At 48.7% G+C, this 22287-nt stretch overlaps 3 protein-coding genes across 3 annotated transcripts; 1 reads left to right on the top strand and 2 right to left on the bottom strand.

The window, feature by feature from the left end:
• The first annotated feature begins 1763 nt into the window (after positions 1-1763).
• Positions 1764-4415, top strand: B0H65DRAFT_190717 (uncharacterized protein). Its single transcript, XM_062821633.1, has 2 exons — positions 1764-4200; positions 4267-4415. Exons 1-2 carry the CDS (start codon positions 1906-1908, stop codon positions 4378-4380), a joined length of 2409 nt encoding a protein of 802 aa, XP_062681574.1. The 5' UTR covers positions 1764-1905; the 3' UTR covers positions 4381-4415.
• Positions 4416-6303: 1888 nt separating this feature from the next.
• B0H65DRAFT_539368 (uncharacterized protein) lies at positions 6304-10148 on the bottom strand. Its single transcript, XM_062829115.1, is given in 3 exon segments — positions 6304-6402; positions 6421-6484; positions 6779-10148. 3 exon segments carry the CDS (start codon positions 9975-9977, stop codon positions 6387-6389), a joined length of 3279 nt encoding a protein of 1092 aa, XP_062681573.1. The 5' UTR covers positions 9978-10148; the 3' UTR covers positions 6304-6386.
• A 180-nt stretch (positions 10149-10328) lies between these two features.
• B0H65DRAFT_465097 (Mus7/MMS22 family-domain-containing protein) lies at positions 10329-17628 on the bottom strand. Its single transcript, XM_062826790.1, has one exon. It carries the CDS (start codon positions 17501-17503, stop codon positions 10556-10558), a length of 6948 nt encoding a protein of 2315 aa, XP_062681572.1. The 5' UTR covers positions 17504-17628; the 3' UTR covers positions 10329-10555.
• Between the last annotated feature and the right edge of the window lie 4659 nt (positions 17629-22287).

Below are 22287 nucleotides of genomic sequence, written 5' to 3'. Positions count from 1 at the left end.
TCATCTCTGTTCCCACATGTTTTGTCAGCCAGCAATTAGGAAGAGGCCGAGGCTGCAACGAATGACGAATACATGCCACACTTCTGAGTCCATTTTTTCAAATAGAGCTCTGAAACACCTGTAATGACAACGATTTCGTCTGATCAGGGAAGTTAATGAAGATGTCAGTCTCGATACTTGTAAGGCTTGCCGCGGGCAACGGTTATGGTCGTCTGCCGGCACCAAGGAGTATCAGCCACTTCCGTCTATATGGGACGGAAGTCGACTATGAACGATGTCAAAGAATGGTTTGGTTCAATGCCACAGCAATGAATCGGAATAAGATGCATGTCGTTAGATGGCCATTGTGACGGAGATCAAGCCCATGGGTTTGGTGTAAGAGTCGAGGTGGAGATGATGGAAGGAAAATCAAACGAAGAGAAATCAAAATCTGAGAGTTGTCAAAGCTGGCAGGTGCAAGTGTAACATACACGTAAGAGACGCACCTGCCATTGTTGCTCGGATTTCTCTATTGTGCCTGCCACAGTTGGAGTTGCAAAGGCCATCCGGCATTGACTGGAGTCATCTGCCTGTCACTGTCAGCCTCATTCAGTAACATTCACCTATCACACCTATTCACCGCAGACTTACACTTGGAGTTTTGTCGGTTCATTAACACATATTTTCCTCCATCACCAACTCACCTCACTCCCTCTTCCGAAATCCGATTTGATAACGCTGACCTTGCCCCGCACCAATTGACGTCCAGGTGCGCTCTTCTCCCTGGTGACAGTAAACAATATACTAACGCTTTTGCACAGGCGCTCGTTCTTTGCCACATTCTCTTGCATCAACAACCTAAGCATTCAATTCGAATCTCGTCGGCCAGCTGACGTTGATATCACAACATTGTCTGTCGTCACCGGATTCTGAAATCAGTCGACGTCTTCGCTGGAAGTGGAAGCGCAACGTTCCGAGTCCCACCAATCGACATCCAGCGACTTCCTTGTTGCTCGGTGTCTCATGGGTGTTAGTGCGACACCCCACCTCGCAGCAATTCTCGCAGCAAATCTGATAGCCGGCTATCAGTTTTTATGCGCTAAACTTTTCAGCACAGTGCACAATTGCCATTCCGGATCCACGATTGACTGGGGCCGACCACACAAGATGGGCTCCGTGCATCACAGAGTGAGACGTGACGGGCATCGCGAGCAACATGGCACCTCTCCTGTTTTTGTGCCAGTTTCTGGTAACGGTACGCGTCTTTTTCCTTTATTTATCCTTTTTCTCCCCTATCCCTATCCCTCCATCTCCCCACACAATTCTGCTTCCTATGGACACACCATGTGTCTATGGGCCTGATGCAACGGAGACATTTCGACAGAGATTTCATTATTGGATTTCAACGTATGGGGCAGTCTTAATAATAGGCCTTGGAAGCTCTGGCTCTGTCCAGCGCCATTGTCTGTCTAGCCAGTTCAAACAGACAAGTTGTTACCGTTGTTGGACGCGGCAACCCGGGCCCCCTTTTCATTGCATAGAGGACTCCTTATGTTTTGATATAGGGCTTGGTTGGCATCACGCCTTCTGCTTCACAATGCCCAAAGGCCGCTGTCAGGGTTACCGTGGCGACTGTCTTTGAGCTCACCTCTCTTTCACTTTGTAATCAATCTTCCCTTTGGATGCTCGGTCATTCATATCCTCGCCCTCATTTCTTTTTCAATCACCGTTTTATGCACCTGCTGAGCTTGTCATATCTCAACAAGACACAAAGCTGTCTTTTTGGGTATACAGCTTCCCTACTTCAGACATATACAGTGGTTATTGTACTGAGCCCTCAAGTTCCCCGTCACAAACTCCCTGCACTCAGAAACCCACCACCCTCCCACATGTTGTCTTGTATGATTCTAACCTTTCTTCTCAGCTATGACATCGAGGTGTCGGCGATACCGCCAGTTACCCTTCTTGCATCGGAACTGGATTCACGCTACCAACTACTGGGAAGATAGAATGGGCAACAAGCCCTCCACCCAGTCTCGGGTGCCTGCTCATGAGTCCGACGTCAGATTTGCCGACCACAGTCACCACCCCGATCAAGACCTCGACGACACATGCCAGCATCCAGCAAAACGTCGACGCCTCAACGACAATAATGGCTTTCCCTTATACGAGGACCCTTACGGCGACACCCCCCGCTGCTTGCGGATTGAGGTCCTCAAGATCATCCACAAAGATTCACCCCGCGTCAAAAATGGCGTGCCTAACGGCATCGTGGCGCCCAACGTGAGGGATACAGCGAACATGCGGGCACGTTGCAAACTGAGCATTTATGGTCATAATGGGAATGAGAAGGTTCTCTTGCACGTCGACAGCCAGTTATGCGAGCTCAAGGTCTACAGAAATCCTGCCGCCGCATCCACACACATGGCTCGACTGTATGCTATCAAGGCTTTCGATATTCCCGAAGACAAAATATACTTGGAGCGGGATGGTGATGATCCCGCCTTTGGCTTTGCGGATTCCTACAGTGTCCTAATCGAAATCGAGTCAGCCGGAGATCCAAACTGGCCACCCAGCAGCCTGATTCCGGCCCTTCCGGCCAAGGGGGAGGATCCCTTAGTCCGTAACCTGCCACCGCGACAGTGGGCCCTTTCCGCCCAACTTCCTGATATTTTCCATACTCGCAACAGGAAGACGGCGAGGTTGAAAGCAAGGATACAGCAGAACCGAGAGACGCCTACGGATTTCGTCATGGACATTGATGTGCGCTGGCAAACACGTATATCAAGCCAACTAACAGGGAACCAGAAGCCCAAGGAGATCATGCCCTCTATTACAGTAATTGACCCTTGGGCCCCTAAGAAGCCCCTGTCAGAATTGCCAGTGAATGGTACAAACGGAGTTAATGGTATCAATGGGCATCATCATGATCCAACAATTAATGACGAGGCCGCGAAGACGGGGAATTGGGAAGTTAACGGTACTTCCACTGCTGATGCCGGAGAAGAACTGGCCGAGGGTGACCTGACGCCCAACCGATCTAGACGTCATAGGACGGAAGTCAACTACAACGTGAGGCAATTATGGAACACAGCCGTAGGGAGGGAACCACGGAAACGGCGAAGAGGCGACGATGAACATCCTCTACTAGACGAGCACACCGTCACCTACGTTTTGCCGCCTGAAACGCCTGAAAACGAGAAGGCGTTGCAGGCCACCTGCCACAAGCTCTCCTGTCTCGTATGCTCGGCTGAGCACGAGCGCATCAGCCAGCTCCGCGCTCACTTCTCATGCCACCCCGAATATGAGTTCAATTTTGAGCAGAAGAAGGGCATGTACGTGGTATCGGTTCAACAACGGGCCACCGGAAACACATCTGGCACTGCAGCATCTCCCTTGGAGTTCAGCAAGATCTATTCCCTCGGCCTTCCTGTGAAACCGCTCGACCTCTCCAAATTCGTCGACGGCGACGACTCCTGGGTCAAATCCCGTCTCTTGCCCGACCCCAACGACCGCCAAAAGCCTTCCCCATCCGCCGGCCCAACAACCAAGGGACCACAACAGCAGCAGCAGCAGCAACAAAAAGAAAAAGCTCTTTCCGCCTCCACCACCCGAAGCCGCGCCGCCCTCGTCAAGCCCCAAAAGAAACCCGTCTTCATACCCCACAACATCAACCGCCCGATCTACGATCCCCTCTCCAAAGTCGAACTCGCTCCCGGCTCCGAAGTCCGCTACCCGCCCCTGGACGAAGGCTGGCTGATCACCAAGCACGCCGACGCCCTGGGCGAGTTTTCCGACGTCGAGCCGCAAGAAAAAGAATACATGATGCAGTGGGACGCCTACATCCTGCAGAAACACCTGTGCTCGGAACAGTACCTGCCCAGAGAGTTTCGCAACTTTGTCAGGGATAAGGCGGCATGGCTGCTGGAGAAGAGGAGCAGGGCGGAGGAGCTTGGTAAGCATATGGCGGTGTTGTTGGCGAGGAGGTATGTGGATGATGCGACGGTTATGGCGGTGACGAAGGAGTTGAATGAGGTTAGGAAGCTGATGGCTGCTGCTGAGGGTGCCAATAATGCCACTGGTGATGGTCCGGCGAGGAGGGAGTCTGAAACACAAGAGCAGCAGCAGCAGCCTGGTGGTAGGAAGCAGAGTGCCGCGGGTGGGTGTGCGAGGTGTGGAGAGGTGGTGCCGCAACCGGAGATGGTGATTTGTTGTAACAAGGTGAGTCTATCCTTCTCTATTTTCTTTTTCATCTAAACCGGAGTTACTAACATGAGACCAAAACAGCACTGCAAACAACGTGTCTATCATAGCCGATGCGTCCCGAACCCGGAAGAGGCGCTGAAACTGGTCAGGAAGAGGAAGTGGAAGTGCTTCAAGTGCGAAGCAGTGGGCCATTAGGAGTGGCAACAGCGGGTCCTCCTACGAAGTCCGCCATTGACTCCCTGGCATCCGACATGACGCAAATACTTTATAAAAGCGCTGCCGAAACATCACAGAAGGTAGTAGCGGAGCCAACAACTTCTTTTTTGCTGATGTGATCAAGGCTCAGCTCTCGCATGGTCCACGTCCAGCTCCGGGAATGAGAATGGGAAGGGCTTTCTGGCTGACTGACACCAGTGTCATTGATGGGGTTGGCCAAGGTTGTGAGACTGAAGCCGAAGCGCGAAGCGAAGCAGAAGTTTCGAACTGGGAAAAGGATGCAACAGCCGACTTGTTTACAAGGACTAGATACAAGCCGAGGTTGATGGACAGATAGATACCCAGAAGTAGGAAGATGGGAAGGAAGTAGAATAGGGTATGCATGTATGTGTCTTGCATACAGCATTCGCATTCGTGATTAGAGCTACCACAGTGAAGAAAGATGGCAACTTACCTTAGTCGCTCTAGAGAGGCATTATAGCATCATCAAAGATAGGTAATCTAGCTAGAGGTGGAGACTTTGCAATGAACAACTTGACGAAGATATATATACATGAGCTGGATCAAGAAGACGGGGAAAAGCTTGGCAATGAGATCCTGTCTGTCTGTCTGTCTGTCTGTCAACTTGTCAAGCTGGGTGTGAACTGAATGAACCCGGTATGTGGACTGTGGACTGTGGACATTCCAGTCAATTTGGCAGAATGACTTGACTTGCTCCAGATAATAACTCCTACAATACCTACCTTATTTGACGTGATTTCTCCCCTAGGTACTGAGATTTCATTCAAGTTAGGTAGGCAAGTTAGAGGGACAGAACAGAGCTGAAATAGACTTGAACTTTATAATAGGTACCCAGGAAAGAAGAAGAAAAGGTTGTCCGTCATTCCAGTCCCTTTTGTTAAATGTCAACCCAAGTACTGAATGGACTGAACTAAACTGGGCTTGAACACATTATGAGCTGGTGCGAGCCTGCGAATCGGATATATAGTAAGTAATGGTTCACTTATATTAATCTTTTAGGGGAATTGAGTGAGTAAGTAGTTTATTACTATGACTACTACTTTTTATATTATACTACGCTCGCTACGCCACTCAACAATTGAGGTTTAGGCATTCCTTGACTACTAAGTAACTGAGGTGCCCTTGGGTTGCCGTCTCCCGTCGGTACAATACTAGAAGGAAGGAGGGAGGGAGGGGGGTGGATTGGAAAAGGAGATACTACCGTACTGTGCAAGAACCCTTGTGGGAGTTGGAAGGGAAGACAAGTAGGCGCAAGTCTCGTTCCGGGGGCGGGAGCTTTGGGGATTGGGATTGGATGAGGCGGGTAAATGGAAGGTGTAGGGTAGCTTGGGTAGGTAGGTAGGTAGGTAGGTAGGTAGGTAGGTAGGTAGGTAGGTAGGTAGGTAGGTAGGTAGGTAGGTAGTAGACTGGAAGCTGGAGTTGAAGAAGAGATTAGGCGGTGGAAAGGGAAGGAATGGAAGGCGCGACTTGACTATGTGTCGTCGGGTGGCATGTTGTGCTGTAGAGCCCGCCGCACAGGGGGAAAAAAAAGAGAAAAAAAAAGAAAAAAAAAAGAGTTTCTTCACGGGGCGGGTGTGACACTAGGTAATGTCTCCTCCTTCCTCCCTTGGATGACAACATGAGCCACTAACTACTTCGATGTGCAGTGGTCTATCACTCGGTGTTCAAGTGGACAATAATACCATTGATTTCGGGACCTACTCAACCTTCGTAGACACACCATAATCAAGAGCTATGCAGCGAGCGGTCTTGCGTATATCGCGGTGTTGATTGACCACAAGGGGATCGGATCTTATTGACCAATACTTATGTAGTCTAGTAGGCAAATAATTATCACAGGCCGCCCGCACCGAGAAACGAAAGCAAAACACTTTTGATCCATCCCATACCATACCAATCTAAAATACAGTCAGTCCCCAGTAACCCAACCCTATGAACATGAAATGCGAAAACCAAAAAACCCATTATGTACCGGTATACCTATGTCTATGTACATACCATCGGCCATATGCCATGACATGCAATTCATACCATTCCACGTAGCAACTTAAACTACTATACTCTATACTACAAGTAGTAGGTAAAGGTACCCTGAACTCCCTACTAAACATACCATACTATACAATCCTCCACAACAATCCTTCACAGCCCATCCATCCATCCATCCCATTCCATTCCCTCAATATTTCCTACCTCTCTCTCTACACGGGAATCTTCTTCCCCCTCCCCTCCCCCTCCTCATCAACAACCACCTTCCTAACCCTCGCCTCCTCCGTCCCGCCCCTCCCCCCACCCGCCACCTCAAACCCAATCCCCCTCCTCCCCTTCTTCCTCGCCGCCTTCCCGCCCGCATCACCATACTGCTCATCAAACTTGCGAATCGCCTTCAAGCTCTCCATATCCTCGCTGATACTCGCGCTAATCTCCCGCATGCCCTTCTCAAAGTGTTTCCTTGTTAGGATTCTCTTCTCCGGGAACTCGTATTTAGCGGGGGCGGGGGCGGGGGCGGGGTGGCCCTCGCCCTTGTCCTCCGAAAGATGCGCGGCGGCGGCATCATGCGCTTCTTTGGCTCTGCACTCCTCCCTTACCGCCTCCATCGCTGCCGAGACACACAAGTTCTTGAGATCGGAGCCCGAGTAGAGATCGGTTTCCTTTGCTAAAACGTCCAGGTCTACGTCGGGGGCCAACTGTTCCTCGCGGAGCATCACCCTTAGAATCTTGGCGCGCTCGGCTACGAGCGGCAAATCGACGAGGATTTTTCTCGGAAGACGGCGGAGCACGGCCTCGTCGAGATCAAAGGGCCGGTTGGTGGCGACCATGATGAAGGCGCGCATGTCGGACAGGCCGTCCCACTCGCGCAGGAACTGCGTGATGGTCTCGCGGTGGGCGGTGCGGCCGGGGTTGTTGTGGCGGGCGCCCAGAAGCGCGTCGGCCTCGTCGAGGAAGATCACCATGGGCGAGAGCTTGCGGGCTAGGGAAAAAAGCGCGCGCACGTTCTTCTCGGATTGGCCGAGCCACATGTCGTTGATGGAGGCCGCCGAGACTTCGAGCATGTTGGCGCCGGATTCTTTGGCGACGGCTTTGGCGAGTAGGGTCTTGCCGGTTCCGGGGGGCCCGTAGAGCAGGCAGCCGGGGATGCGCTCGGTTTTGAGCACGCCGTAGGAGAAGGCGTCGGGGCGTTGGAGGGAGAGGGAGGTGAGCCCGATGAGGGACTCTTTGGTCTCGGCGGGGACGATGATGTCGTCGAAGGTGGTGTGGATGTCCTTGGCGTTCACGAGACCGGCCAGAAGCTTCTTCTCGTGCTGGTCGTAGTCCTTGTTGTCGCCCGTGTTTTGGCTTTGGTTGGACCACGATGAAGAAAAGCCCGAGGTGGGTGAGTCGCCGCCTTCTTGCATGTGCTGGTCGAACATGTTGCTCGCACCACCCTTCTGACGGAAGAGTGGGGAGAAGTAAGGAGGACGGATGCCCGAGTAGATGCCCTTCCAGTGGTTGTCGCGGTCGCTCATGAAGGCGAGAGCGTACTTGAGGTGGCCGAGACCGTACTTCTTAGGAGGCGGTGACCGGCTGCCCAGCAAGAGAGAGGTCAACCGGTACACCCATTGGACGTCAAACACATGTTTGGACAAAGTCTGGAACAGATCGGTGTATCTTTCGTCTACAAGGACCTGGTCATCTTGGAACCTGATCTGAGCATCAAAGTCAATGGCAGCTGGGGTGAGCAGCCTTGCTTCCAGCATGCTCTTGATGTTGTTGATGTTGTCGTAGAGGTTATCCTTCCTGTCCATCCACTCGGTAGAGGGGGAAGCATGGAAGGGAATGATGTGATGGCCCTCACGGCCGAGCTCGACCAGATGATTGCGCCAGTGTTGCGACTTGTCCATGTCACTAGATGAAGAACCTACCAGCACAATCTTCTTTCCGTCCTGCGCCGCCTCCTCGAAATGCCAGTCATCGACAATGTCTCGTAACCTGGTGATCAAACTTTCTTGCAGTTCACTGATTTCTACATAGTCGTGCAGATGGATGATCAGGTCACGCTTCTCATAATTACCCGTCTGAGCAAACCGCTTGGCATCCGCCGCCCTAACGATCGCCTTGAGCGTGTTCTGTATCTTCAGTCCTTCCCAGCGTGGGTCGACAGAGCGCGTGCTTCCGAACTCCTTGCCTGCGCTAAGGAGAGACCGCAACTTGGACGGCATGGACACATGCAGGACACCCACGTCACCATCCGAGTCAGCATCGTCCCGGTTGGCAAGTCTTCCGTTGATCTCGGAAGCGGCGTATCCCAACATGGAAACCGAGCCCCGGACGTTATGGATGTTCTGCTGTAGCTGTGTCCCAAGAAGCCTGGCCAGACTAAACGCATCCAGGTGTATTACATCCGCCTTGAGATCGGTGGCAATGTCATCAATGACATGGTTGGCGACACTACGACCCCTGCGGTTCACCACCGAGAGCACCGTCGTGAGCCGGTGATAGTCGGGCGGCTTACTTCCATGCGCCACATCCGCCACCAGCTCGGCACGTATAGCGGCCAAAAGCTCCATGCAGACAGGATACTCTGGATCCGGCCTGCTGGCTAGAGGACTGCCATGTAGCGCCCCAGAGCCGGGCTGGGCTTCGCAGCGGAGGTTGGCCAGCCATCGCTGTGCCTCCCCGGACAGCGGCTTATCCGACCACCACAACAACCGAACAATATCATCCTCCCTGGAAGAGTGGTGCTTGCGCAGCAACTCTATATGTTCCGGGTTCGCGCCCGTCTGGTGGACGATAGCCAGCGCCTGTAGGAACGCGGTGTTGTGCGCCGCATGCGCCTTCTTGAGCAGCTGGCTGGACGACTCGAGTAGTTGCTCGAAAGCAGCTTCGCGCTCCTCCTCGGGCAGCCTGACCAGCTCGTCCAGCATGCTTGTCCACGACTTGACGTCCTCCTCTATCACCTGGACCTTGTCCAACTTCTTCTCCAGCAGCTCCAGGACGGCTTCGCGGTCGACGTCTTCGAGCGGGAAGAGCAGGGTCTGGGGTGCGCCGATGGGTCGCGCCTCGTACAGCGACACGTTGTGATCGATGAACCATGGGTCGAGCTTCACCCAGGGCGTGCTCGGGGTGCTGCTGGCTTGCGGGGCGACGTTGTTCTCGATGTTGACGGCGCTCATCCTACCAGGCCGTTGGCGCCCCCGCGTTCCCTTGAGCGTGAGCGCTTCCTTGTAGGCATCGGCGGCCGCTTTTGAGTCTTCTGCATTCTTCTTGTCGGCAGAAGAAGTTTCCTCTTGCGCGGACGAGGTGGTGGTCGTGGTAGAAGCGGGCTTGTTATGTTGTGTTTTAGGGTCGTCTTCGGTCGAGATACTGCTCGGCTTCTTATCGTCGGCAGGGTTCGAGTTCGAGTCGGGGTCGTTTTTGAGAGAGGCCGCAGAGGTGCGGAAGGCTCTTACATGCTGGCGACGGGATAGGGAGCTGGAGCTAGTAGTGCCGGAAGCGTAACCGGCAACGGCGCGGGGCAGTCGGCGACAACATGAGGTTTGCGCCGACAGCAGGGCTCGGGCCCCGGCAACAGGCATTGGGACGTATCAATTGGGGTGATTGGCGACTCTCATAGGTGTATTATGTGTGTCGAGATGCGTGTTGCAGTTGACCGGCAGCCGTTCGCTATGTGTGCTTGGGGGTATAATACATGTGTTGTGGATGGTGGGATGGTGAATGGCTGACTGCGGTTACGCGATGCAATGGAGCTTCTGCTGGAGCTGGAGCTTCCCCGGGCAGGCCGCGAAGCGGGCCGTGAGTCCATTGATGTCCGCGCTGTGAACGTGATGTCCTTATCAGTTGCCGGCCGGCAAAATGTCCCTTTAGTAAGCCACTGTCCCCGCTAAAGTCCGCTGAAGCATCCCTGGCAGTTGCCCGTTGTCTGTGCTCTTTGACAGCAACAACACCATGGACATATCACGACTTTGGACAGCATGGTTTTCGAATACGGAGATACGACTATTAATGTTGGATGATTCCTCTATTGCTTTTGCACTATCCAAGAGTCGCGTCACGCCAGCATATCCGTGGTGTCCATTGCTTAATCCACTTCATAAACAATCCATGCGGATAATCTCTAGAACCATCATGACCACCTCAACGCCCTTTGCCCGGCCTAGACTAAAACATGAAACATCTCATCATCCCACAATTCCCCCCTATCCCTCCGGTAACCGAGTGTATCATCAGAGCCCTCGCCCAGCTTCCACTCCTCAAGCCGGGCATACAGATCCCACAGCAGCTCCTCTCTGTTCCTGACTGTGTAGCCTGTCCCCTGGCTTCTAGCAGGAGCGGCACCAGTAGTAGACTGCGTGCTTGATGGTAAATGTTGCTGCTGCTGCCCAGGGACTCTCGCGGGGCCACCGGCGGCGGCAGTAAACCGTGTAGTCACCCGACCATCCGAAATCATCCAGTTGTTCGACATATCCTTGACGATAGCAGTGACATGTCTCTGCACACGCGGGTTGACCCTCGCCTGCTGGGAGAACTCGGAAAATGTGGAAGGCAGTCCTCTCAGAAGACATTCGACTCGAATGAGTCCGGTCGGGTAACCGGGGCGTTCTTCCACATCAGCACAGTCCTTCAGCTCCGGGGAGATAAACCGTCTTATACACTCCCTCGCCCCATCAAACAACTTCGACACCACGTCCACTATGTCCACCAACGCCTTCACCTTCTCCTCCCTTTGTCTCTGTGGTTCCTTCTTCTTGTTTCCAAGGGTAATCACCGCCGGAATGATACTCGGCTGCAAAGCCACACACAACCCGACCAACTGATTCAACAGCGCCAAATCCCTCCTCTGCACCTCCTCCTTCCTCCGCGCCTCCTCCCTGCTATACGCCTCCGCCCTCCCCTTCCCTCTCTTCATCCACATCTGCTCACACCACCACACCACACTCCGCAAAACCTCAACAACATGCACCTCCACATCCTCCCCCCTCAACTCCCTCGGCACGCAACTCCTCGTCAACACTCCCACCACCGCCCCAGCATAACACTCCAACAACACCGACCCAAACTCGCCCTCGTGATCCTGATCCTGCTCCATTCTGCCCGCAACCTGCACAACAACAGGCAGCATCACCTCCAACATGAACGTCATGAATTCCCTGCCCCCCGTCATTTTGGCATCCCCCAACGCCCGCTCCAAGATCCCTCTCTCCTCTTTCAGCCCATCGTTAGCCAGTGCCACCTTGAAGTTGTTGAACAGGTACCAAAAAAGCTGCGACGCCGCGGGTGCGTCCTTCTCGGACAGGCGGACGCCGTAGGCCATGATGCCCGCTGTATGTAGTTGCGGGTCTTGCAAGGGCGGGGAGTAGGAATCGGAGGGGGTAAGGAAGAAGGAGTCGACGACGACGATGCCGACGCCGTGCGATTTGATGAGGGAGATGAGCTCGTGGGCGAAGGCCATGTATTCTTTGTGTTCTTCTGTAGAGGCTGCTGTGGGGTCTGAGGAAAGGGCGAGGGAGCGGAGGAGGGAGAGGTCTTTTTGGATCTCGGTCATGGCTAGTTGGAGGGTTTGGGAGAATTCCTCTCTTTGGCGGCGGACGGACTGGGCTGACGATGCCGTAGAAGGTGCCGATGGGGTTGCACCGGCTTCTCCTTCGCCCCCTCCGCGGAGAGCCTTGCGCATGTAGTGGATCGCGTGGAAGAAGAGGTCTAAATGGATGTTGTAGTCTGGCGTCATGCCGGCTGAAACGTTTGCCCCTACAAGAAAAGGGAGGCCGCGCTGCTGGAGGACTTCGGCGAGGTAGGTCTCGTAGCCGAGGAAGCGCATGGGCTTGATGATGGACTGGACCCAGAGGGAGAGAATGTTTGTCTCGATGTCTTTGAAGTCGAAGACGTTCTTCTTGACGAGAGTGGCGATAAAGAGGGGGAGCCATCTCCTCTCTGCACCGGTCATGTTCTTGGGGATGTCGGGGAAGAGCCCGTACTTGCCGGGCTGGAAGTAGGGCAACACCTGGGTGACTCGCTCCTGGATGAACCGGGCGGCTAGTTTAGCAGCCAGCGTCACCGTCTTTTCGATACAGGCGACCTGCTCGGTTTGCTTGCCGAAGGTTGTAAGTGATTTCAGTGGCAAGGCAAGTAATTCCCTGGCCACCCAGAAGAACTCTTTGGTGAGCTTCTCGCGAAGCAGCAGAATGGCATCCTCCAACTGCCTCGGGTCGACATCCGCAGTAGACTCATTGCTAGAGTACTGCTCCTCAGAAGACTTTTCAATCCAGCCCAGGAAGTGCTCATGTGTGTCGAGAGCCACATGGAGGATGCCCCAGTCAAAGCCCGGAGAGCCAAAGTGCAGGGTAGTACACATCTTTTGCAACTGAGTGACGTTCAGCGTGTAGATGGTTGCTTCGAGAGATTTTGCGTGCTTGAGCACATCGAGAGATGCTCTGGCTGAAGTGTGAAGAATGTCCAGGGCCGTGGCCTTGTTTCTTGCGATAAGCTCGTCCCGCCATGCTGCATCGATACTCCGCATATTCTCTGCAGACAGCGCCCTAAACTGCTGCTCGATATCGGACTCTGCAGACATGTACTGGTCCAAGATCTGGTTGAACAAGTTGTTCCTCCATATGGTAAAGGGCCTGAACGCAGTGCTACCCTCACCATTCGACACGACGAGGCGAGCGAGCTGACTCCATGCTCGAATGTTGATCAAGCAAGCCTCCTTGTGAGCATTGCTAGGAGTGATCAGTCGCTCTATCAGGTCAACACGCGGCCTAAGATCCGGCGGGGCAGCCCAGAAAAGCGTGCAGAGGAGATCATGATGGTTCCTTAAGGCTGCAAGGTCACGTTCATGTATTGTGTCCTCTTTGAGGTACTGTCGGTCATGGTTGGGAAGTGTCCTTGCGACAAGATTCCGGATATCTTTTGTCCGCCCCAGTTGCTTAAGGTGTTGAATGGTCAGAGCCAACAGTTTGATGAAGATGTGGAAGCAACGATCTTCCGTCTCAATGGCCAGAGAAGGGCCATTAGCGAGCTCTTCCAGGAAGCGAGGAGACTTGTAGACCTGTTCATTCCTCAAATGGCAGAGATTTTGCGAGCCGAAAAAGTCGAAGATGGTACCGATGATTCCAGTACACCTGCGCCAACCCCATTGTTGGACGAGGAAGTAGCAGCGGCCGATCAAAGCCCGGCAGTACTCGTTGAAGCTAGGGGACTGGCGCTGGTTGGACTTGTACAGCTCGAACACGCGCTTCATAAGCTTCTGAGGGAGTGTCCAGCCCTCCAAGGGAACGGTGTTTCTCAACCCTGGAAGAAGGATACCCATGTTGTCAATTTCGCCCAGAGGCAACAAGGTGAACATGTCCTGCCAAAGACGCTCAAACACCTGAGCATCCGACCCGGACACGACATCAGGCGTGAGCATGACTGAGTGAACAACATCCCAGAACATACTGCGCGGAATACCGGCGCTTTCTAGGGTATGCATGAGAACGACCCAGCATACAGCAAGCACCTGGTTCGGCCGAATACCGCGTTCTCGAAACGAAGGACGCTGTAGTTCGCCATAGAGAGTCCTAACATCCTCAAGCCCACAGCTCAGCGCTCCAGTGATGGCCACCTTGGAAAGCTTGGTGAGAAGTCCTTCAAGCTTCATGCTTTGTAGGGGATCATCGCCAGACGACTGTGCCATCAGGTATATTGGGAGCATCGCTAGGCACAAGCGGGTAGCTATATCCAGGGACATCTTCTTGGTTTGTTCTCGCAACGACCGCCAGTCAAGCGCTTCGAATCGGCCAACGAAGCTCGCCATGACCTCCGACCATCTGGACACGAATGCATTTTCCCCAATGTCATCCTGAACGCGAAGTGCATCGAGGACATATTCCAGGACAAAGTTAGCTGCATCAGTGGCTTTGCGACCCGCAAATTCCGTATCCTCCTTACTTCCGGTTTCGAGTTGTTCAGCCACCCAGTCGACAAGTATACCAAGCTCTGACGAGACTTGATCATCCCACATGCCCCAGTTAAGTGACTGTCCTTGGAAGAGGAAAGACACGGTCGGCCTTGGCCGACGAATCCTCTCCGAGAACCCGGGCTCGACCGCCTTCTTGACATAGCCGCGTCCGATGATGGTGCTCTCATGGAAGAACGTACCATGATCAAGGGGGAAGACTTCAAAGTGGTGGGTGTATTGCGTCCCATATGGCCCCAGCCCACTGAGTTTGTCGACGTCTTTTTGCTTGGCCTGCTCCTCAACCACGGCAAAGGCAGCTGGCAAAGGGTCATCTGCTCGCGTGTACTGCGGGGCTTCAACATCGACATGCTGAGGGGCTCGTCTCTTGCGATAACGGGATTTGTCGTTTGCAGCCTTGGGCCTCGGAGCGAATGGTGCCACCTCGGTGACAGAATCGTCCTGCCCTTCCAAAATAAACGGTTCCGGCGATGTTCCTCTGCCAACGTCAAGAACAGGCTCCAAGCGATCAAGGCTCGGTGCGCGCTGAGCTCTTCGGTCTTGCCTGAACAGAGCATCAAGAGATCGCTTCTTGTTCTTAAGCCGTTTCTGCGGATCCTCATATATGCTCGTCTCTAACTGCGCTTGTCGTGTGGCCGGGCCGCGTTCATGGATTGTAGTTCGTGACGGATGCCTGGACATTGACCTTGGCCCATCGGAATTGTTTGCCACGGGTTTCCTCGCGCTAGCTTTCTTGACAACCAGCTTTCGTGGAAGAAGTGAAGAAGGCGGCGGTTGAGTGGATGAAGGTTGGTGCTCAACATTGTTCGATACCTCCCCGAGGACTGCTCTAGTAGTCTTCGGCTCAGGTCTCTTCCTTGGAGGCGCCGCAACTCGCGGCCGTGTCTTGCCGGACTTCCAGTCCCGAAGAATAGAAAGTGCGTCGATGTTATCTTGGCGGTTAGCGAACCTAATAGCCTTTCTGGTGGGACTACTCTTCCCCAAATCCGACCTCTTCTTGACCGAACGAGCTGCGATCTTGAGGAACTTTGGGGCATTAGGTTCAATGACATCCAAGATACTGAGAAGCGGCGGTGTTGCTGCTCTCTTTCGGGAGCTAGGTTTTGCGGAGGCACCACCTCTTGGCTTGCGGTAAGATTTCGCCGTGCCCTTGGCCGATGGTAATGAGCCAGAGGCACTCTTTGACCTAGAGAATGACTGGGTTATCTTGGGTTGCCGAGTGGCTTTACCACTCTTTGGCTTCTTTGCCCCTCGGGACAGACTAGGAGAGCCAGCCCTCTTCCTTCGCCCGGCCAACATAGCATCGATGGAGTCCTCCTCGATCATGAAGCCGTCTTCGTCATCATCCAGGGTTATGACCTGACGAGTCGACCGTGTAGGGCTAGATCGACTAACAGCCGGTGCCTTATTTTGTGCTTGAGTTGCCTCTTCTTCCGATTCATCGGCCAGGTCAAACGGGAACTGGGTCGCAGACAGTCTTTTTGGGGACGTTTGTTTTGGAAGAGCAACGCCCTTTCGATTGAGTCGATCTATTGGGGGTTCATGATCATTTTTGGCATTGTGGCGAGCAGCGGGCCCATCTTTCTTCTGGTCCAGTCGCAGCCATGATGCCGGCAGCACACCACGAATTTTCCGACCAGTCTCGCGAATTACATCCGACTCACTGTCTGAGTGATGTGGATGAGACAAAGATTCCAAGTCACTCTCTTCGCTAGCAGGACTGTCGCTATCGTCCCTGATAAAGATGGGGGACCCGACTGGTTCTTCATGTGATTCGACTGGCTGTACAGGTCCTGTACGAGAGGTCGAAGGGGATCTTGCCAGCCTCCGAAGGCCTGGTCGCTGCGTAAGGCCCAGATCTTGCGATGGTTCGATGGGTGCCCGCAGTGTAGTAGGAGACGGAGACAGGTCCCATATTGATGCAGGTGGTATCCTGAAACGTCCAATTGGAGAAGCAGTTAGTGGGGAATTAGATACAGTCCTCTGTTTTTTGCGCTTCGCTGACAGGAGACTCGAGCTTTGTCGCTTTAGGAGTCTTTTATGTGCCTCGGATGGTCTGGATTGGAGACGGTCCAAATCAGGGAACTCTTCGGCATCGGACAAGGCCGTAATATCCGTCTGGTTACCGCTGTTTAACACGCTACTAGCACGTAGATGGCGGGCAGGGGATGACGTCTTTGGCGGCGAAGGCGATAGTGCTAACTCGTCATCGTCATCCCAGAGGATTGGCCCGCTCTCTTCTGTGACCTGTGTAGGTTCGCCGCGAGTTGTCTCTTGACTCTCTTCATCGAGGAAATCTTGTTCTTGAGAGTCCTCTTCATGGGCCTTTCTTTTACGTTGAGAATCTTGCAAGACCACCTTGATAGGTTTGATGCCATGGGACTTCATCACTTTTGCGTACCGAACATTTTCCAGGAGATATGGATGTTGTTGGATAGGCTTCCGCGGGCGGAGAGAACGTCGCCCCGTCGTCTGCTCGCCTTCTTCTAAATCACCCAGCGTAGAACCATCACTTGGGGGCTGGTCGGATATAGCTTGCGATACTTGGCGTGGTCTGGGTGTAATCGTACCGTCTGAGGAGGGTGACGAAGGGATTGTAGCATTGGCAGTTCTGGCTGGGCTCTTGGGTACATCTTCCTTCAAGTATGCTTCCCTCCCAGGTATCGTCTGTGGTATCCTAACCTCCAGAACCGGCAAATCCGAGTTTTTCGCATCCTGGGATTGAGATAAAGAGGATAATGACCAGATGTCGCTTTTCGCAGGAGACAACGGGGAGTCTTGATCGTCATCGGGCTTTTCGCTTGGTACGGGGCTCTCGTTCACGGGTTGAGGAGCTGGAACTGGTTTGGCCGAGCTTCGTGTAATTGGGGAGCTTGGAATATCCCATATGCCCTTCTCCGAGTGTTGAGATTCCTCCTGGGGCGCTTTCAGGATGTCGACATCTCCTTCTTCTGGCGGAACATCCTGTCCCTTTGCATCACTTCCAACATAATTGACAACCGCGCTTTCGGGAAGCTTGACACTTTGCGATTCGGGCTCGGTAATGATTTGGTCCAAGTTGTCAATATCGATATCATCGTCGTCGAAGCTGCTGTCGTCGTCCTCGTCCGAACCCGGCACTTCGCCCAATTCCCTCCAGTTTTTCATGACTTTTGCTGTTCATGTCGTCGGGGACATTCTTTTGCCTTCGTATTGGTATGGGCCCTTAACAAATGTAGGAGGCGAACGGCTGGTCGTCCAGGCAGGCAACGTGCTTTCAATGTTGAGACGCGTCCACAAACACTGGGAGACGCGCCGTGGAAGAGAATGTGGTCTGTGCGCTAGCTGTGTTTAATAATTTTCAATTGCTCACGCGTCATTGCTTGCATGCACTGGACCGGGGTTAAACAGACAGTGCACATGGCACCCGGCCGGCGGGATAGAGCTGTGCTAAGTACGTACCGCAAAGGCTAGCTGGAGAGCCCCGAAATGCTCCCTGGAGAGCCTTCCCCCCCACTTTTTAAATCTAAGTAAGCACAACCAGCCGCCCAGCCGCCCAGCCCAGCCCAGCACACCATACACATCGCTTCCCAACTGCTACCATCGCGCTATCTTTATTAGCGATCGTTAATCTTATATACAATTGAATAAAACTATCGTAAAATCTTACCTTAATATTAAACGATTATTTATAGCGATTATCTATCGTCTTTATCATTTTTTCGTACAATATCCTCGACCTCGTCGTATCGCGTTTATTAATATATTTCGCCCGCCCGCCCGCCTGCCCACCCGCAAGCTGCGTATTAAATAAATTAAACTACTAGCTTAACTGATTAAAACGATTAGCTCTAATTGTAATTGAATAGATTTGCCCGCCAAAATAATTCTTAATTAATTTCGAATAATTACTCCTAAACGGAGTACGACTCCCTCGTCGAATTTTAATCGCTATTAATCTGCCGCTATCAATACTAACTATTGAAATTAAGAACGTAGTTACTATCCCCCAACGAGCACGCTACCTAATTAACGAGGCTATTATTTATATTCTTTAATTGTAATAATATAATCGCTACCTTTAATGCGCTATAAAATTACTATATAAAATAAAGCTTTATAATTGTATTATATAATTGGTTAAAAAGTAAAAAAAAGGGGGAGGAGAGGGTTATTAAACGAGTTCATTATTATTATATATACGGCCGCGTTCATAAAGGTATTAAATAAAACGTTCGAAATACTAATTCGAAGCGACTCGATTACGTATACTAAATAAAAATTGTATTAAGAAACAGGTAAAGTAACTACTAATTTATTACAAAAATTAAGAATTAATACAATTATAATTTTAATATTACTAACTTCGCTAGTAACGTTATCTATTAACAATAAGTACGCTGTAATTATAAAGAGTCTGTCAATATTATTATCAAAAGGTTATTTAATATCGCTAGAATAACCGCTCGTTAAATTACCTATTATTTAAATAATATTCTAGATTCTAAAAAGGAAGATTCGTGATAGGGTAATTCCTGGATTACCTTACCTTTCCTATATTATAGCTTAGACTAGTAATGACAGCCCAGATTAGCTGGGCTGCTATAGAGGCTGCCATGCCTAGTCTAAACTTCTAGACTACAGCGTTTAGGCCACTTAGTAGCCCGTACTCTAGCTCGCTACATAGTATATCCTTTCTATACAAACGGCTAGCTAAGACAGCCTCCTCCTTCCTTTTACATTATCTTTCTTCTTTACTTCTAATACTACGTATTACATATTCCTAGCATCGTAGTATATAGAAACAACAGTCCTATTCGTATAACCCTCTATATTAACCTCCCATATTAATTCGGTTACTATTTAACGTATTAACCGTAATAATTTAATATTGAAATTATGTAATTTTCGAATCCTTATTATAATAAAAGAAATATTAAATATTTAATAGCGTATTTATTGTATAAAATATAGTCCTTATTCTTCAATTAAAATATTTATCAATCTATTAGAATAATATAAGAACCTTTATAATATCGAATACTTTATTAAATATAATAGGGAATACGTAATACGAATATTTTAAACTTTCAATTAGTATATTGAAATACAGCAGAAAAATCCCTATATTCTATTAATCGATAATATATATAAAGTATTATTACTCTTCTTAATTCAATTACTTTTATAGAGTTTAATTAACCTCTTTTTTTTCCTTACAAATTAATTGATTTAACTTCCCTTTATTCAATATTATTAACGTCGATACGTTAGGTTATAATTTTAACGCCAGCTTCGGTCTTTCGAATAGAGAAAAATAGGAAGATTTTAAATAGTAATTTAATTACTTAAAGAAACTCTAAAAGGACTACGAAATCTCTAACCCCGTAATATTTATTACCGATTTTAATAAAGGGTTTAAAAAGGCCGCTATTACTACCTATTAAAATGTATTATATTAATTCTATATATAGTACGTTACAAAGAATATAAATTACTATATTAAAAAAAAAGTAGGTGTAGCCGCCCTTAAATAGCGGTAATAGTAGTAATAATCCTACCCCCGGTATTAACCTATTGAATTTCCCGCTAATTATTCGGGATTTAGATAATTATAGTCCTAACCCCCTATTATACCGAAGCCCCGTAGCGATTAATAATAATAATATTAACAAAGAGGACGAATATATTGATAACGATTTAGAGGAAGATAATCCGGAAGAAATTAATAATATTGTTGCCGCTAACTGCTTTATTTAATAATTTAATAATAGGTAAGGAGTTCGTACCGCGGTTAATAAGCCGTTAATTAAAGTTATCGCTCTATGTAACCGTACCCGTAATGTATCAACTTTTAACCCCGCTCGTCGATTTTATTTAAATATATATGAAGGCTTTTAAACAGTTTAAAAGTAAATAGTTTATACGGATAACGATAACTACCTCAAACGGGTATAATATTTAATAACTTATAAAATTAAATGATAAATTTGTACGTTATCCTCCTTCCTCTCTATAATATATTATATATTTTTTCGCCAATAATTTTTAACTCTCTACGCCTACCTTTATAAATATTACTTCTTATAAATTAATGAATTTAGTAATTACGCCGTCTCGAAGTATAAAAATTTTAGTATTAAGGTACCTAATTAAATTGAATTTATATATAGAGTTATTAAACGTCTCCTTAAAAACCGCTTCTCCTCTCTAGATTAATTATACGAGTATATACGATCTGCTTACTGCTTTTAAAAATAAGAATTTAAATCCAAATATACAATAGCGAATATCCTTACCCTTTTATATAAGTATAAAAGAGTAAGGATATTCAATAATCTAATATTGAAAATACGTAAAAATATAATTATTTATTATTATTACCCTTATAAATACAATTATTTTCTTTTACCCTCTAGAAATTTAATTAATTAACCTCCTTTTTTTCTATATAGGTAGTAATATATACTTTTAAATTTATATAATATTAGTACCGCTATACGTATAACGACTAATTTAGAAATCTACGTTAAAATTTAGATTTCAATTGTAAGAAGGAATTTACTACGTAATATAGGCTACCCTATAAGTACTTTATATTACGGTTATAATATAAATCCCCCGTTAATATTTATTATAAAGAGTATTAATATATATTAATAATTTAGTAGTTCGGTAATAGAAATTAAATGTCGTATTTACACGATTTAAAACCTTATTACTTTATTTAACCGCCAACAAAAAGCGATTATCCCCGACTTAAATCTTATAAATTATATACGTAGAATATCAGAGCGAAATTTTATAAACTTAAAAGTTTATAAATTACGCGAATTCAAAGGTAATTAAGCATTACCCGCCTAGCCTACCCAATTTTAACTCTAAACCGCTGCGCCTGCTATAATTATACTTATTAATTGCGATTAATATAATAACCGCCGCGTACTTTCTTATAACGAACCTCCTTGCTGGATAATATAACGAAAAGTATAAAGAAGAAAGAAGAGAGAGGGGATATATAGAGGGCGTCCTATACCCATAATAATATTATTCAAAATAACTTGTAGCGAACCGTTGTACAAGTAATTAATAATACGGCTAATAATACGGCTAACATTATTATAGCGTAGTTAATTCTAATTCTAACGCCCTCTCTAATTGCTTCGCCCTCGCCTTTTTACCCTCTAATTCCCTTATAGAAAACTCCGGCGCCCTCCCCATCTCCCTATTCCTAAATTTAGTAGTAACCGCTAACCTAGTAATAGCCGTCTACTAATTCTAATCAATATAATTATAAAATACTAACGCTTATTAAATAATTATTTAAATCCCCTATCTCTAATTTAAGTAGTTACTAAAATTAATATAAGGATTGGGTATTAAATATAGTTAAATTTAGGAGTCATATATTTACCTAATTAAAAATGAAGGAGATTCTCATAATTCATATTATAAATTATTGTATTAGGCTAATTAATTCTATTGTTACTTGGGCGCTTCTTAGAGATTTAGACATTGTTCTTCCTCCCTTTAATTAACTATAATATAATTTATAAGGCTATATTATATTAGCAATATAATATAATTAGACCCCTATAACTATAATACTACTTCTAATACTTATACGGGGTAGAGGATAGGCGTTAAGGGATTTAAATAGGAGGGTAAATTTCTAACCACCTCCTTAATACTCTAAGTAGTATTTATACGGCGGGTATTAAAATTAAGGTAGGTACGTACACTCTAAGTCTAGGTAGTACGTATAGTAATAGGGCTAATATAAAGGATAATAATATTATTAGCAACTATAGTATTAACCGCTTAGTCATAGATAATTAATTAAATTAATAATTCTAAATATCTTTACGTAAAAAAATAATACTAACGATGTAGATCTAGCGATACGCGGGCATCGATTATATAGCCTCAATTGTATACGGTATACTAGGCTG

The sequence above is a fragment of the Neurospora tetraspora genome (genome assembly GCF_033439725.1).
Source record: "Neurospora tetraspora strain CBS 560.94 chromosome Unknown B0H65scaffold_4, whole genome shotgun sequence".
Lineage (NCBI taxonomy): Eukaryota > Fungi > Ascomycota > Sordariomycetes > Sordariales > Sordariaceae > Neurospora > Neurospora tetraspora.
This window is presented reverse-complemented; position numbering and strand designations above follow the sequence as displayed.

What these genes read in the sequence shown, in the direction of transcription:
- B0H65DRAFT_539368 (XM_062829115.1), bottom strand. Translation starts at nt 9,977, where the DNA reads ATGCCTGTTGCCGGGGCCCGAGCCCTGCTGTCGGCGCAAACCTCATGT. An exon ending in CAAGTTTGATGAGCAGTATG is followed by an intron (nt 6,485 to 6,778) that starts GTGATGCGGGCG and finishes CTTGTAGTATAG; the next exon opens with AGTATAGTAGTTTAAGTTGC.
- B0H65DRAFT_465097 (XM_062826790.1), bottom strand. Translation starts at nt 17,503, where the DNA reads ATGAAAAACTGGAGGGAATTGGGCGAAGTGCCGGGTTCGGACGAGGAC.
- B0H65DRAFT_190717 (XM_062821633.1), top strand. Translation starts at nt 1,906, where the DNA reads ATGACATCGAGGTGTCGGCGATACCGCCAGTTACCCTTCTTGCATCGG. An exon ending in TGGTGATTTGTTGTAACAAG is followed by an intron (nt 4,201 to 4,266) that starts GTGAGTCTATCC and finishes AGACCAAAACAG; the next exon opens with CACTGCAAACAACGTGTCTA.